This window comes from Haliotis rufescens, unplaced genomic scaffold, assembly GCF_023055435.1.
Source record: "Haliotis rufescens isolate VD_foot unplaced genomic scaffold, xgHalRufe1.0.p SCAF_22, whole genome shotgun sequence".
Lineage (NCBI taxonomy): Eukaryota > Metazoa > Mollusca > Gastropoda > Lepetellida > Haliotidae > Haliotis > Haliotis rufescens.
Window position 1 is genome coordinate 3,164,401 of NW_025963913.1, and position 18,103 is coordinate 3,182,503.

Genomic DNA, 18,103 nt, shown 5'->3' on the forward strand with positions numbered 1-18,103 from the left:
GCTCATTGACAGGTCTGATATAGAGCTACTATCATGCGTAGACATGTAAAACTGTCCCGAATACGTGCGGGCATCTGCCATATGATAATGCATGATCTTGACAGAGTAGTTTGTGAACAGGAGAGATAGTCTCTTCCCACTCCAGCACACTTTGTCGACCTTGACTTTTCGCCCGTTGTATTTAAGCAACGTTGCACTGAGTCAGATGAGATTAGTCTTGGATGTCGTTAGGGCTGGTCGGAAACATGTCTCAATACAAGCTGATTTATTTTGATTTCCGAGGACGAGGGGAACTGTCTCGTTTGCTCTTCGCTCTGGCGGGACAGGAATATGAAGACGTCAGATTCAAGAGGGAAGACTGGCCAGCAGAGAAAGACAGTGAGTAGTTGGTGGGTGGTATAGTGGTTGAGGGATGGGTGAAGGAGTCAGTGGTGGGTGGGTGGGTGTGAGTGAATAGGGTTCACGCCATAAATTCCCTCGGGGGGAACCGGGGCAAAACAGGTCCTTGTTCTTGCTTGTGGTAGGAGACGACTAACGAGGACCGGCAGATTACAACGTGTGGCCTCCCTGATCGAATCCCTGCATGAACAAAGCTTGCACATCTCTGTTGTGCACTGCGGTGCAATTCCAGCTCAGAATAGGCCCCAAATAACCAATTTTCGTCGTAAAAGGAGATGCACCAATAAATTTCGGCAAGAGTCAGTTCAGTAGTTAACCCACTAGGGAGAACTAGAACTATAGGAAGGACTGGTACTAGGTGTAGTGTGTACTCTATTTAATGTTCAGTAAAGGTGTGTGGGTGGGTGAGGGTTGCCGTGATTTAAAGAACATGTTCTAGTAAATACTGATAATATATTTGCTAACTTAAAGGCGGACTAGGACAGTTGGCAGTCATAGCCTGTTTAATTACACTCATTCGAACACCAGTTTTAATGTTTTATAGGTACTGTAATATAACACTCCCTTATTACCATAATTTATAATACGTAGACGAGTTTCCACTTTGACCCATGCGAACCTAGTTTAAATTAAATTTAAATTGGTCGTTGTAGAGTATAAAATGACATCCTTTGATACGAGGTGTCGACGTGTTTTATTTACGAGCAGAGATAGGAATGGAATGCAAATAATCAAATGACATTTTCCTTGGAATGTAGATTTTTTAATTAAATTCCAGAGTACATCTTCGGCAGAGTTCCGGTGTTGGAGGTAGATGGGAAACAGTATGGACAGAGCATGGCTATCGCCAATTTCCTGGCCAAGCGGTTTGGTGAGTGGTGTAAAATCTATCTTTCAGGAGTAACTAGTTATTCAGTTAGTCAGTTATCTTACAGGGCACGGCTCCCTTTTTTTGGTTAGTTGATCTGTAATGGTTCGTTGGTATGAACAACGATGGTTCATGGAGATTAACTGTGACAATTCATGGCTGAAACAATGCCGATGCGACGTCAACGTTTAACCCACTCACTGTTAGTGGGTATGAACTGTGATGGTTATTGGATATGAACTGTGAAACATCAGGGAACAAATGGCATTTGAGCCCACGACCATAGGTTTCTGGTTCACCCCAGGCGCGCAGCTCTTCAGTGTTAACTAGACGACCTGGACACTACAATACGTGATCTTACCGATCAATGTGTTATCTTTTTTATTAACAAGGTTTCCATGGCAGCACTGAGGTTGAAGTACTAGAAGTTGACCAAGTCCTTGGGATTGTCGGGGACATACTTGCAGCCATGGGTCGAGCTTTCATGGAGAAGGACGAAGGAAGAAAGGTGACGTATATGTTATATGTCTTAACTCCCTATGCAACAACACAAAGTATACATGTTGAGTGAGTGGGTTTTGATCGGTTTGAAAAGTAAAATGTGCATGCAGACATAATTATATATGCCTCTGTATATGGACCGCCTCGATGGTCAAGTGGATATAGCGTCTGTCCGGAGAGCGGAAGGTCATGTCATACCGAACGACGTAAATGATGATGGTACTTGGTGCTCGGTATTAAGGACTGGAGTCGGATCGGAGTCAGTATATTGTGTTTTAGTGGAGAGTGCATGTTAAACTGCGGAATGGTATCTCAGTTTGTTTGTTTGTTTGTTTGTTTGTTTGTTTGTTGTTAAACGTCGCACTCGGCAAAATCTCAGAAAAATGACGGCTGTCTGTAAAATAACCGAGTCTGGTCCAGAAAATTCAGTTATTGATATTGTGATATTGTACAATTTAGATACGATGACATGCATCAACCAAGTCAGCGAGCATGACCACCCGATCCCGTTAGTCGCCTCTTACGATAAGCTTGGGTTGGGTATCTCAGTGGGCTGGCACTATAAAATCGTCATTGGTCCGGAACAGCACAAGCACACGTGTATCCACGGTATCGATGGAAGTTCAATAATCTTCAATGCGACATTAAACCCTATCTCATCTCACCTCCGCAAGTGGTGGCCTCCAGAGCCTGTCAGGAGAGCGGAAGGTCGGTGGTTCGATGAATCCGGCATTTGTCCTGGCTTTCTCACACGCACGCACGCACGCACTCACGCAAACACACCGCTGTATGAGTGCAATAATCATTGAGCCATGTTAAACCCTATTTTATGTGAAGGCAATCCTTTCTACGTTTTCCGAGTGCTTGGTCGTCTCAATATACCCTACAAATGTGTCCATTATTTTATTTTAATCTGCTTTGTTTTTGCAGCTTCAATCTATTTCATAATATCTGTTTTGTAGGCGGAGATTGTGAAGGAAAACACTGAAACTAACATTCCAAGGTTTCTGGGCTTCCTGGAGACTGTGTTGAAAAATAACAACACTGGATACTATGTGGGCGATAAGGTATATATCTGACTTAAACAGTTGGGCAAAAGAAAGCATAAACGTGAAAACTGGATTTGACCAAAAGGTTACAAACGTTATCAAAACGATACTAGGCTCAAAACAGTCGCCGAAACACTTCAAACGTCAGGTTCAAAACACAACTAAGATGCTCGTATTACAGCCATCACCATCGAATAATCATTTCTTGTTTGTTTCTTGTTTAGGCACCATCCAACATGGATGTATACTTTCTTTTGCTTAGCAAACATTACATGCTGAGTGACACCGCTCAAATAAGTGGGATTTCCATAAATCCAATAGAGTGAGTGAGTGAGTTGGGTTTAACGCCGCTTTTAACAGTATTCTAGTTATATCGCGGCGTGTCAGCTTAATGTGAGAGGAATCTCAGACGTTTACCACTTCTGTGAAACCCACGAGCACGGGTATGGTGTTGACAAACCTAGAAATATAATCGGGGCGAATCGGGATTCGAACCCACAATCATAGGTTTCTGGCGTGCCCAAGGGACGCAACTCTGCACAGCGAATCGCGGCGCCTCAGACGACTGGGCCACCCGTGCCCCCAAATCCAACAGAACGATAACTTACATATTGATGTCCCAACTTCCCCTTAACGTGGTTCTGAATGAAGGTTCAGTTTAAATAATCAGATTGTCAGAACCGTTGGTTTTACCAAAGTGATAACAGTATAAAGCATGCGTCGTCGATTTGGGCTTTCCTCCCATAACGAGCTGGCATGACATCACTCATATATACTACACAAAAGAAGTTAAAGAACACCCGATTCTTTCATATTACTATAGTTACTTTGTCATAGAATATTTACTTCTTTTTAGTAGTATATACATTTGTGAAAATGATAGATGTTCCATCAATATTTCTTTGTGCGTGTAGCATGAGAAAATGTTAGATTGCCCATCATGTTAATTTTAAAGTATTATTGCCCTAAATCACGGGAAGATCAAATTGTTATTGTGTGCAATTAAATTTTAATGAATGTTAAGCAAATCACAATGATTAATTTATAAGGACAAACATTAAATCGTTCGCAAAATACAGAGAGAATACTTTAAAATGATATTTCCAGCTTTGATATGCCGATGTGGTCGTTTGCAAAATACAGAGAGAATACTTTAAAATGATATTTCCAGCTTGGATATGCCGATGTGGCTGCATTTGATATCCTGTTTGCTGCTGGCGTTGAACAAAGATTCGAAGGACGCTTCCCATTGGTCAAAGCCAACTTTGAGAAGGTCAAGACTAACGAGAAAATTGCCCAGTGGCTGGCCAAACGACCGCAGACACCAATGTGAGGGAGAGCCAAGAAGCCTGGAAATAGAACAACTGTGTTTATTTTATATATATACTGTAAATCTGGAAACCTATAATATTATTATTTTTTAACTGGCACACATCATGTCGACAACACATGTTCTTTGAGCAATGCCAAAAATGCTCTGTGACTGCTTATAGTTGAAATGGCGCAGATTGAAATAAAAGCATAAACTACAATTGCTGTGTTTTAATTTATTTGAAATGTTAAAGGAAAAGATACAATGAATTAAGCATTGGTTTTTTTGTTTCTTGAGTGTCGCCACTTGCTCCACAGAATCAATTTCAATGTAATTGTTTTTAAGTTTCCTTGCCATAGATTGAAATGAAGCATTTGTGGCCGTGAGGGAGTGAGTATAGTTGAACGGCGCTTTATACAGTCTTTCAGTTATATCACGGTGTATCAGCTTGATCTCGGAGGAGCATTACTGGTCGACTTCGTATGTTGCTGCTGCTGAAACCTATGCAGCGGAAGCCAACAGGGATGTTATCAAAAGTTGTGTTATGTCTCCCGTGTCTGTTCTACGCACTGGCTATATAGTAACACATGTTACTGCATAAGGTTTGCATTCGGTGATAACATTGAAAATGCTTTATTGTTAATTAAATTAAACAGCTCCCAAAGTAGTAAACGTCGTAAAACTGCATCACATCGGACCTTCCTACCACATTAAGCTGAAACGTCATGGACCACGTCCGTGTTCTCCTGGAAGGAGCGTCTGTCTGGAGAGTGGACGGTTGGTGGTTCGCCCCCGGCATGACGGTAGGGATTAAGGGCATAGAACAAGGATTGGTTGGCTCAGAGTATATCTGACTGGGGAACATATGTTAATCTGTCACATGGTATCTCAGTGGGCTTTCACTATGAAAATAGGAATTTGTTCGGACTAGTACAAGCAGACACATATCTCACACACACGCACACACGGACACACACGGACACACACACACACACACACACACACACACACACACACACACACACACACACACACACACACACACACAAAAAAAAAAACACACCATTTGCTCAAATATTCAAATACTCAAATGAAGAATAATCACCTATCATCACACACAAATTTAACCCTGCAAAGAAAGACGTGCCTAGACCTCACTCGGTAAAACAGGTCAAAATCCACACCACGACTGCACAACGGTAACACAGCACTTAATGTGACCGTGGTCGTACAAATATTATGCAACAGCTTATCGACGGTCACAGAACAAGGCCAGCCGTAGAGAGAGCGGGACGTATTCTACCCGTGCACACATCACAATCATGCCGACATACAGGTTTCGCTACTTCGACTACAAGGCCGTGGGCGAGCTGTCCCGGCTGCTGTTTGCACTGGCAGGACAAGAGTATGAGGACGTCAGGATCACTTATGAAACATGGCCCTCGGAGAAGCCAAGTAAGAATAATATAATATCAAGTAAACGGGTATAGAAACATGAGGGCCTTATAATATTTGGTTCATTTGGTCATGATGAACTGCTTTTTAGATTTCCATCACTATCAAACATCTCGCGTCTCATAATTACATTTGCCCTACAAACCCTAGCCCTTGTTTCCTCATATTCTAAAACGATGATCATTTTTAAAACTGTCATGTTTTTCAAGTTACTTTCAACATCGACATTGCATATCATTTTTTTATTTTGATAGCTATTTGTATTTGTTCGATTTTATTTAAATTTAAGTCAGTGGTGGTATGAACACTTATATTATTATTGTTGATACATTTACTGTCGTGGGAAATAACCCAAAGGGCTGATATTTGAAATAGGTTTGTATTATTTCATTTATACGATGTTGGCTGTTATTTGTTTGTCTGTTGTTTAATGCCCCACTCAGTAATATTCCAGCTTTATGACGGAGGTCTGTAAATAATCGACTCTGGACCAGAGAATCCAGTGATCATCACGAACATCGATCTACGCAATTGTGACACGATGACATGCATCAACAAATTCGGCGAGCCTGACCACCCAATCTCGTTAGTCGCCTCTTACGACAAGCATAGTCGCCTCTTACTACAAGCATGAGTTGCTGAAGACCTATTCTAACCGGGATCTTCACGGGTTAAAGCTGATGGGACAGTCTCTGGGAAGTGGTGAACCCAGGTTTCATTCATAGTCATAAGTCGTTGCAAGAACCTTTCTTGATCAGCTTCAAACAGAGCTAGATTATTACGAGACGTGTTGTGCCTGGTGCGGTTTTGATCGGATATGAGACTTAATTCAGTCATTCCCCGGTCATCACCATATCGTAGATTTTGTGGATCACTTCAGATGTTGACGTGACCGGCCGTCCAGGACGGGGTCGTCTTCACAGATAGGGTAACAAAATATACCGTCTGTTTACGTCTTAATGCGGTCAGGGATCGAACCATTGACCACCCACTCTCCGGACGGACGCTCTATCACTTGACCACGGAGGCGATCTGACTTAAACAGTATGTGTGTATATTTTCTTTATTCGTTCACATGATCGGGACGAGTATTTCACAAACACAATTCGTAGAAATGGTTTATGCCATTATTTCTTGATGTGTTAGAAACACATACATTTCTAGATCGGTGTAGAATCAGTTACAGTGTCAGTGTTACAAAGTTAACATAACTCATTATCCTGGATAAATATACTGATTGAGTCAGTTTGGACATATGCTTCTTTGAACAGTATTTCAGTTATGAATATTAATGTCATAACTCATTAAAATTGTTACACAAATAGAAATATTGTACACGCAGGATGATGCATGAATGCAAAATAAAGAGCAAAAAATACAGTTTTGATTTCAGCTTCTACTGTATTATAGGCCTCGCTGGAGCATTGTTCTGTGAAAACAGTTTCTAGTTCAAATTGTTCAGATTTTCCCTGCAGATTTTCGCAAACTGAGTAACGTTGAAAAGGTCGAAAAGTGTAGTGTGGATTGGCAACGAATCAAGACATTTATTCACATTTGAACATGAACATATATTTAATTTGCGGGTTTTAAATTCAACTACATTCCGGCTGAATACGGGACAGGCAAGCCCCTTTTGATTGCCAGTCTGCTTACAAATCCAGGTTCAGCTTCGAGTTCCACGGACCACTGCCTTTGTAAGCTTGTAAAAACGCCCTTAGTGCCATTATTTTCTTTTATTCATACTTCTGACAAAAATGCAAGACGCATATTTCAAAGTATTGGACATTTTCATCACTCGCAGTGATGTCATTAGACTCGCAGTGATATCATTAGACACACAGTGATGTCATTAGACTTGTGGTGATGTCATTACATTCACAGTACTGTCATTAGGCTTGCAGGTATGTCATTAGACTCGCTATATTGTCATTAGACTCGCAGTGATGTCATTAGTCTCAGTGATGTTATTATACTCTCAGTGATATTATAAGACTACAGTGATGTCATTAGACCCATAGTATTGTCATTTTACCCATAGTGATGTCATTAGACTCGCAGTGATGTCATTGGACACACAGTATTGTCATTAGACTCACAGTGATTTCGTCAGACCTGCGGTGATTTCATCACTTGCGGTGATATAATTAGACTCACAGTACTATCATAAGACTCGCGGTGATGTCATTAGATTCACAGTGATTTCATTAGACATGCAGTGATGTCATTAGACTCGCAGTGGTGTTATTAGACTTGCAGTGATGTCATTAGACTTGTTGATGCCATTAGACTCAGTACTGTCATTTGACTTGCAGATATATCATTAGACTCGCTGTATTGCAATCAGACTCACAGTGATGTCATTAGACTCGCAGTGATGTTATTAGACTCGCAGTGATGTCATTAGGCTAACAGTGATCGCATAAGACTTGTGGTGATGTCATTAGACTGTGGTGATGTCATTAGAGTCACAGTACTAACATTAGACTTGTGGTGATGTCATTAGACTCACAGTACTGTCATTAGACTCAGTGATGTCATTAGACTCGCAGTGATGTCATTAGACTTGCAGTGATGTCATTAGACTTGTTGATGTCTTTAGACACAGTACTGTCATTAGACTTGCAGGTATATCATTAGACTCGCTGTATTGCCATCAGACTGACACCGATCGCATTAAGACTTGTGGTGATATCTTTAGACTTGCAGGTATGTCATTAGACTCACAGTGATGTCATTAGACTCGCAGTTATGTCATTAGACACACAGTATTGTCATTACACTCAAAGTGATGTCATTAGACACACGGTATTGTCATTATACTCACAGTGATGTCATTAGACACACAGTATTGTAATAAGACTCACAGTGATTTCGTCACACCTGCAGTGATGTCATCATATTTGCGGTGATATAATGAGACTCACAGTACTGGCATAAGACTTGTGGTGATGCCATTATACTTGTGATGATGTCATTAGACTCGCGGTGATGTCATTAGATTCACAGTGATTTCGTTAGACCTGCAATGATGTCATTAGACTCGCAATGATGTCATCATACTTGCGGTGATATAATGAGACTCACAGTACTGGCATAAGACTTGTGGTGATGCCATTATACTTGTGATGATGTCATTAGACTCGCGGTGATGTCATTAGATTCACAGTGATTTCGTTAGACCTGCAGTGATGTCATTAGACTCGCAATGATGTCATCATACTTGCGGTGATATAATGAGACTCACAGCACTGGCATAAGACTTGTGGTGATGCCATTATATTTGTAATGATGTCATTAGACTCGCGGTGATGTCATTAGATTCACAGTGATTTCGTTAGACCTGCAGTGATGTCATTAGACTCGCAATGATGTCATTAAACTTGCGGTGATGTTATTAGGTTCCTCGTTATACTATCTGAGGCAAGGTACTTTAATCTGGTTTTTAATCTGAGGTTGTAATGGACACCCATTTCACCATATGTAATGATATGACAATTGAAATGCGAGTGGTACGTACCGATTCCTTGGGACTTCTAGAAAGGTAATTTCCGTCTTGCAACGAATTGATTCCCTGTTGCTCCTCATTACTAGTATAGTCATTCAGGAGGACCAATATTACCAGATATTGTCAGGCATTGTTCCACGATATCAAACAGGCCGCAATGTACATATAAGACGTCATGATATTCGTTGTTACTTCGCACATTCGAAAACCTTTGTAGGGTGGTAGGATAGCGTAGTGTTAAAGCGTTCGCTCGTCAGGCCGAAGACCCGGGTTCGTTTCCCAACATGGGTACAACGTGTTCAGCCCATTTCTGGTGTACAGATTACAGGAATTTTATATTGCAGATACACCTCTGGGTCAGGTTCCCGTCCTTGAAATTGATGGGAAACCCTTTAGCCAGAGTAGCGCCATATCCAGATACCTTGCAAGGACATTTGGTGAGTTGAAAATGTGGGTCAGGCCACCTTGAAAGTTATCGATAAAAAAGGCCCTCCAATAGGCCATCCTTTCCGTAAGAAATGACTGCAGTTATGATTCGTGTGATTTGGTTGAAGAGGGTAAAATACTGCTGACTTCCTTCAGTTGGTTGACGTGCGTATATTTACTGCAGATTATTGTGGGAATGTATGTAGAGTTAGGGGTAAATTACTACGTATGGGCAATCCGTTAATCCCGATGTCGTTGAACCAGACGATTTCATTGGGAATGGTACTGTCCGGAATATCGAGGTCTCACTGTAATTGATTTTCGGTAGAGAACACATGTATCCTGATACACGTTATACCTGTACTGACACGGAGTGTATCATGTAATGTCATCCGTATCAGGCTTCTATGGTAACGGCGATCTGGAAGCTCTAGCAGTGGATCAGGTTCTAGGTGTGGTCCAAGACGTCAACACCTTCATGCGCGACTATCACAAGGAGCAAGACGAAGCCAAGAAGGTAAAGTAAACTGAGTGTACTGTATACCGATCGCCGAATCAACTGAAATTACGTCCCTTATTTGTGTCAGGATCTGCTGAAATCCCTGATTCGCCCTATGTATGATCCTAAGTCTGTCATCATTTTCTCACCACAGACTTTGCTCCGACATCAAGATAACACGCCGTGATATGACTGAAGTACTGTCCAAATAAGGGTAAATCCAAACTCACACCGCATAACTGATGCGGCTGCATGGAAGATACCTAATAGAAACTTGAAACCTTTTAAACCTTTTATATGGGCCTTTGAGATATGATTGTCACAATTTGATCAATTATGGAAAACAATCTGAATCGAACGGTAATGTTCAATCTCAAGCTGCACGTGAATCCGGCCACAGCACACCCCTCAATGATCAGGGTGGAAGAGATCTAAAGTGCTCATCTTAAACACAGAATATGATCACAAGATGGATCTAGGACTGAATGATCAGAGCTCCTGATAACTATTTGAGTAACTGAGTTTTTACTCGAAAGAAGGTTTCTATTTTAATTGGGTTATTACATTTTTCTTTCGGTAGCCTATATTTTTTCACATCTATTCATCACTCTGTTGGGTTTTCCAAAAATTAGTAAACATTTTGAGATTACAAAAAAATGAAATGTTTCAGATGTACATGTATATAGCGGTTCTTAACATTGGCTTAACTCGGAAAGTAAATTAGCTCGTAATTGTGTTTCGGAAAACTAAGTCCACTGTACACATGCTGAAAAAGTTTCATTGGGTATTTACGCCTGCTGTTTTTATACATTTGAGTTTTTCAATTAATACATGCGTCTCTGTACGCAAGTTAATTGAAAGTAATTGGGTTTTGAATATTGCTTATCTGTAGCTCTGGAATGAGTGAAAGATATAGAGGTTATCACGCGAGTGTGTTTGGGGATGGTAAATATCCTGCATTAGGAATAAACATTGTATTTAGCGAGCCTTGGCGAGCTAAATACATAGTGTTTATTCCTAATACAGGATATTTACCATCCCCAAACACACAAGCGTGATAACCTCTTTATCATATAATGTCATTCTTTAATTCTGTGCTTCAAAATCGCTTTCCCTCTCTCACAAACATTACCGAAACATTGCGAGTTTTCCTGGAATGCGCGCATTAATATTTATTACGTCACAGGGTAAGTGATGTGTCAGTCGGACAGTGACAGTAGCCAATATAGTTCCAACTGAAATCTGTTTCTTATACAGCGGCGAAGCAACATATACGCAAAACAACAATTGTTTTTAATTGCCTTTTGCGGCAATCCATCGGTCTGTCCGCTAGAGTAACTGCCCTTTGTCAAAGGGAAGCTACTCTAATCCTAGTCTATGAGACGTCACGGCCACGGTCAGACGTTGTTGACAGTCGGTCTGTCCTGTCATAACGATAAGAAATGTACTCAGATGTACACACAGCGACAAAACGAAACAAGGTAACAATTCAAACATATTTCCGTCAAATCCAACTATTTTAATTTGTGGAGAAGGTTTCAAGCCGCAGAGGTCTACAAGCACAGATATGGCTACTGATCCCGCTTCTCCAAAGTTGCCAAAACTTATAAAATGCCTTAGCTGCGTCACAGTTAGACACAGATTTTCAGTATATTAGACTGTTCTTTTGATAATGATAGCAATTATCCCTGTAGTTTATCCAGATTCCCGATGGTTAATTCTGACTCGATCGCCGAATGACGAGTGCGACGCCATGTTTGTTTATAAACAGTGAAAGTAGTCCCTACTTGACCTTTGATATTTGCATCTCTATCCGCATATGACCCCAACGGATATCGTTTTTATCCGTTGGCTTTATCCTGCCGAGAAACCTACCCATTATATGATAAATTACAATATCAAGCCTCAATCAACAATATTCCATCTTTATCCTGGCGACAAACTAAAACATAGGTTGATAGCATGAGCAACAATCAGTGCCCTTATGTTACTAGCGGTTGACACAACTAGCCAGATCACTCATTTACACCTCATATAATCTGCCTCTTAACTCTTATGCTAGGGGTATATTCTGACCTGGAATACCCAGGGGGTAGTGAGTGAAGGATTCAAATGTGATGTCTCATAGTCATAAATTATAGGATGAAAACCACGGCGTGTCAGCTTAATGTGGGAGGAAAGCCCACTCCCACTTCGGTGAAACCCACGAGCACGGGTATGGTGCTGACAAACCTAGAAACATAATCGGGGCAAACCGGGATTCGAACCCACAACCATAGGTTTCTGGCGTGCCCAAGGGACGCAATTCTGCACAGCGAATCGCGACGCCTTAGACGACTGGGCCATTCGTGCCCACTAACTGGTGATGGATTTGAGAGTGTAAGAAGGGGATCAAAAGATTACACTATAATGCGTGTTCCACTCTTGGTTCTGTAAAAGCAAGTGGGTGTGATTTACGCAGCGTTTAGCAATATTCCACGGCGTAACACGGCGGAGGTTCTGTGACGTACAATGTATATATGATATATTACTCATCCTTGAAGAGATCACCTGTTGAATAAAGCTGTAGTACACATTGTTTAATAACATCACGTTCACACGAACATTTTTTGGTCGGTCACATGATACAACACATGACTAAACAAAAAGGTAACGTCAAAATGTGGGCGTGATTACAAATACTTTTTGTTCAGATGAATATACGGACAAAATATATTTATTAATTAGAAGTAATAAACGACAAAAAAAAGTACATATAGGATAGGATAGGATAGGATAAGTTTTATTCCATACTGAAAGGCCTCAGGCCCATAGTACAATTCTGTTTTCGGAAGTGGTTACAGATCCGTTTAACAGGTCATATTCTAATTAACATAGCATGATAAATGAACATTGATAGATTTTTTAGAGTATCTTTATCAGTTGTTGACATGATCGTTGTAAATCTTTGTATAGTGGGATGTACATAACCAGGCAGATCAATATATTTTCTTCTAAGGTGGTCGTATTTTGGACAAACTAACAGAAAATGAAACTCATCTTCAATCACATTTAAATCACATTGCTCACATATTCTCAATTCTCTGTCTATGTTTCTATGCCTGCCTACTTCGATCCTAAGTCTATGAGAGCTGCATCTAAATTGTGCTAAACTTATTCTAAACCTTTTAAAGTTGATGTCAAACAAATAGTTTTCTGGGGAAATTGTTGTTTTGAAAAGCTTGTAATAATTGCATTTTTCTGAACTTAAAACATGCGATGCCCATTTTTGCAATTATATATCCTTAAGTCTTTGGCGTAAAGATACTAAAAATGAATCTGGATTGTTTGGTACACATTGATTACGCCAAACATACCCATAGCCGCAATCATTTAATAACGACTTTACATCATTTACCCAATTGCGGCTTCCATGTTTTTCAAACAATAACATCATATTGTAACATTTTCTAGGTAATCTATCAATAGGCATTTTAAGAATCTTGAACCAATACTTGAGAATTCTAATATGTTGAAATATGTAAAGTGGTACACGTCCACATTCACCATATACCATAACACTCGATGTAGAGTTTTTTACGCCAAGGACATATAGCACACGATGACAAAAAGCACACGATGATTCTGTCGTTCAGCATGATCCCACCCCAATGGCAACTGAAGCTATAAAAGTAAATGATTGTGTCAAAACTGATGGACAGCTGAAGGGACGGGTGCTATCGGTTGTTTAACAGCATGTTCAGCGTTAAAATAGGATGATCGTTCAATGAAAGCAGGTACCTCGCTATCGAATGCAATGCATTCCTGAGTCTGTGTCGGTCATGTCACCCCCACCCACCTTTGTTGACAGTGACTACAGTTTGTTTGATCTCTACGAACTACATTAAGGTGACTTTGCTTATATTGTGCCTGTGCCTCTAAAGGGGCATGAAATACCTGTTCCGCCAACCTAGTGTGACGATTCCGAAATTGCAGATTTCACTGCAACAAATAAGAATGTGAACACTTCAGGGAAGGTCAAAAAGGGTGACGGGGCCACAGGTGTAGACAGGCAACTCCAATGTTTTTTAACGTGAAATCAGTTATGCACGATACAGAGTTTGCACATGTTAGGAAGGTTCTGAAAACCAAACAAAAAATTGTAAAACAAGAAGGTCGCGGAAACGTGCCTAAGCGTGCTTAGCCGGTAAATGAGAACGATATGTCAACTTTATGGAAATTCGGCGAATTGGGTCTCGAAGCTCCATGGTTCATTTTGAACACACTTTGGTGGCACAACCCAACACTTTGTGGGGCTTCGCAGCAGGACTCCTCACAGATATATGCACTGTGGAGACGTTACATCAGGTGCGTGCAGTTCTCAGAGCGTCAAACCAAAACACGCACTGGTGTAAACATCCGAGATGTTTGGACTGTCACGCCAAAAGCCTGGACAACAGGTGACGATCACTGCCCCGTCCTTGCTTACATGCGCTATGTACATGCTTTCAGTGGCAATGAAGCGCCATTTTACTTGGCAACAAATTCCCAAATTGCTCCCGCTCTAACACATCCTTGGTTTAAGCGACAACCCGTTGGCATCAACAAGCTTGGGTCCATAATGAAACGCAGCAAATGCAAAACTTGAAAACACCAAACGGTTGACGAATCATTCTGCCAGAAAGTATCTGGTCCAAACTCTTTCTAAGAAGAATGTTCCACCTACTCAGATAATTTACTGTTCACAAACTTCTGAAGAGCAGCACAAAAACATCAGTAAATTGATTAACGGGCACAGTGATTCTTGCATTTCCCAATCACTGTGTTCCGACTTGTCAACAGTCGACCATCTCTGTTCCATCCCAAACCTTCAATGTGACAGCAAGCAAGTCTCTGACACACAGCTCATTCTTTGCCGGTACAATCATCAATTCTGAGACAAATGGTTATTGATTTCGAAACGTCACCGCAGTTTCGCACGAAATCCATTAAAGGTTTATGGAAAATATGCGTGTTCGGTTTTTTCTCCATTGGAATTGCTTAATTTCTTAGGTGATAGTTGCACTTGACGATGCCTAATTACATGAGTTTGTATTCATACGCATGACCTGATTTGAACGCGGGAGGCGACTTACTGAGTCATTCAGCTGATTTTTACGTAGGTGGCGAGTAATAAATAAAATACTAAACTCGCTCCCGTGTGAGCTTTAGCTCGTCAGATACCAGAACTATTCACTCGTTTCATAGAATTGGTATTACAGGGTAGCTCATTTAGTATTCTAAATGTATATGGTGACACTACTGTGTGCAGAGCTTCATCGGTATTATGTGTAACAACTTTATGCTTTCAGGCTGAGTTTCTGAAGGAGGCGAAGGATGTGAAAATACCGCTGTATTTCGGGATGTTTGAGAAGTTACTGAAGAACAATGGCAGCACTGGGCTTTTTGTTGGCAAGAAGGTAAAACACCTTTACTGCTACAACTATCTTTACATCTTCTACGACTACTTTAATACTAAGACTATGATCACTACTACTACGTCTACTACGTCTACTACTACTTCTACTACTACTACTACAACTGCGCCTACTATCACTACTTTTGTTGCTGCTGCTAATATCACGACGACCACTCTTGGAAATGGAAACTGTCACTACTACTACTACTACTACTACTACTACTACTACTACTACTACTACTTGTGCGCCTACTATCACTACTGCTACTACTACTACTACTTCTGTAACTGCTACTACTAGTATTACGACCACCACCACTACTACTACTAACACTGCTATTACTACTTCTACTACTACTGACACTACCACTATCACTTCTACTACTGCTACTTCTTCTATTACTACTACTGCTAATAGATCAATTCCTACAAATCTCACAATTTGAACATACAAATAAAAAATTATACTATGCCATGAGTGCAGCCATTTTGTGGATGCTGGGTCATGTCCCGCACGTGCGCGAATCAGAGTTTTCATCTGCATAGCATCATAATCTTCTCTGTGACTGTCATATTAGTTACATTGTTGAATCAGTTAATGGGGATAAGGGTCCGTTAACCTGACACCACTTTTCACAGCAATAAATGTTCTTCAGATCAACTTTAGGGATAATGTTGCTGATTTTCTTAAATATATATTTTAGCACAGTCAATTTGCCCGTCATATAACGATTAAAAAAGCACGCAATTAAAACGTAAAAAGATTGTTTTACCACTAACACAAATATGATGATTGTTATCAACGTAAGTGTTGACGATTACACTAATTACATAGAGGCACTGTCTCAGTTTCACACAAGCCAAGAACGAGCAAAGTTACTCCGTAACATCTTTGATTTCAGTGTTTTTAAGTGGATGTATGAACACTTGTTTTCAGATTAGTATTGCTGACGTCAGTCTCTTTGATATCTGTGACAAAACCACAGAGGCAATGTTGAAGATGGAAGACTACCCTCTGGTCAAGAAATGCTGTGACAACGTGGCGGCCAACCCTAAAATCAAAGCATGGGTTGAGAAACGACCAGTTACAGCATTCTGATGTGAGACACATGGATATTTCTTCTGAGTACAAGTGGCAAGTACTTGGCAGAATAATGTTTACAATATATGAACATCAGATGGGTAATTATGATTGTTTTCATCACGATGTAATCCCCGATTTAGTATAGAATATTGTAAAAAATTTTTTTTACATAAAAAGATTGAGGCGATACTGTATGGGTTTCGTTGGAGATTCAGTTCGAAAGAAAGTATTAGTAAGCAATCTTTCCACATTTGGTTACCGACCAGGACATCAACTTTGTGTCACAGTGTTTTCATTACAAAAACAATCCGGGCTGGGTAATTTTAGTGGAAACATTAAGCCTCATTCCGATAAGAAAAATAGATTTTCAGCTGAACCTTTTATGCGTCTCGACTGCTGCAAGACGGCATCCACCAATGTGAAGGACAGTAAAGTTGCATTTGCCTCGGGCGCCAAGATGCGAGCTGGTGTTCCCCAAGGTTGTCTTATGTCTCCTGTATTATTCAATCAATACGCACACGACAAAGTCAGGATATAAGAATTACATTTATAGAGGGCATTGAAACAATATATTATTTAGGATTTGTATCGGGTGGCCCAGGCGTCTAAGGCTCTACAATTCGCTGTGCAGAGTTGCGTCACTTAGACACGCCAGAAACCAATGATTATGGGTTCGAATCCCGACTCCCCATGATTATGAAGCTAGGTTTGTCAACTATACCAGTCCTGTGCTCATGGGCTGTACCAAAGTGGTCAACCTCCGAGACCTGCATCACTTCGGTCTTTCCTTAAGATAAAATAATAGAGACTTTTTACGACGGGGTTTTTCATGTTCCAAGCAAGACAAGCCACAGCTAACATCAGACTGCGTGAACAAAGCTTGCATGCCTCTGCTCAACACATGTATTTGTTTCCCTCCATGAAATGTCATCTCTCCTCTACAATAAATAAATGAGGGCACGGGTGGCCCACTCGTCTAAAGGCACCGTGATTCGGCATGCAGAGCTGCGTCCCTTGGGTACGCCAGAAGCATATGGCTTTTGGCTCGAATCCTGGTTCGCCCCGATTATGCTTTTGGGTTTGTCAGCGCCGTATATATCAGTGCTTGTGGGTTTGACCAAAGTGGTAAACGTCTGAGACCTGCATCACTTCAGGCTTTCCTCTCACATTTAGCTGTCATGCAGTTCTGAGCGGCCTTAAATCTAACTCACTCACTCAACAAGAAATACATGTACATGTACCCACAGTAATCTCAGACCCATACACACGTGAGGACCAGATCCATAACAAATCCCTTGCATCTATTTCTTATAAGAGGCGACTAAATTGGACTAATTAAGATAAGGGTTGTTGACGTGGTTCTTGCGTGTCATCGTACCCCGACGGCGAGGGACGTTGCTCACAATATCAACCACTGTTTGTGTGGCGTGAAACCCAGATAAATGCCAAGTGGTTGGCCAAACGACCGCAAACACCCATGTACAGGGCAGTCAATTACGTATCCTGGACAAAGAACAATAAATAAATTATTTGTTGTATTATATGCAAAGGACAAAGTTGCTAAGTGG

At 40.8% G+C, this 18,103-nt stretch overlaps 1 protein-coding gene across 1 annotated transcript; it reads left to right on the top strand.

The window, feature by feature from the left end:
- Positions 1–107: 107 nt before the first annotated feature.
- On the top strand, positions 108–16,722 carry LOC124136378. The gene is made up of 10 exons (XM_048401559.1): positions 108–378; positions 1,178–1,270; positions 1,660–1,775; positions 2,731–2,835; positions 3,989–4,146; positions 5,367–5,584; positions 9,434–9,526; positions 9,917–10,032; positions 15,345–15,452; positions 16,389–16,722. Exons 1-10 carry the CDS (start codon positions 222–224, stop codon positions 16,548–16,550), a joined length of 1,326 nt encoding a protein of 441 aa, XP_048257516.1. The 5' UTR covers positions 108–221; the 3' UTR covers positions 16,551–16,722.
- The last annotated feature ends 1,381 nt before the right edge of the window (positions 16,723–18,103 follow it).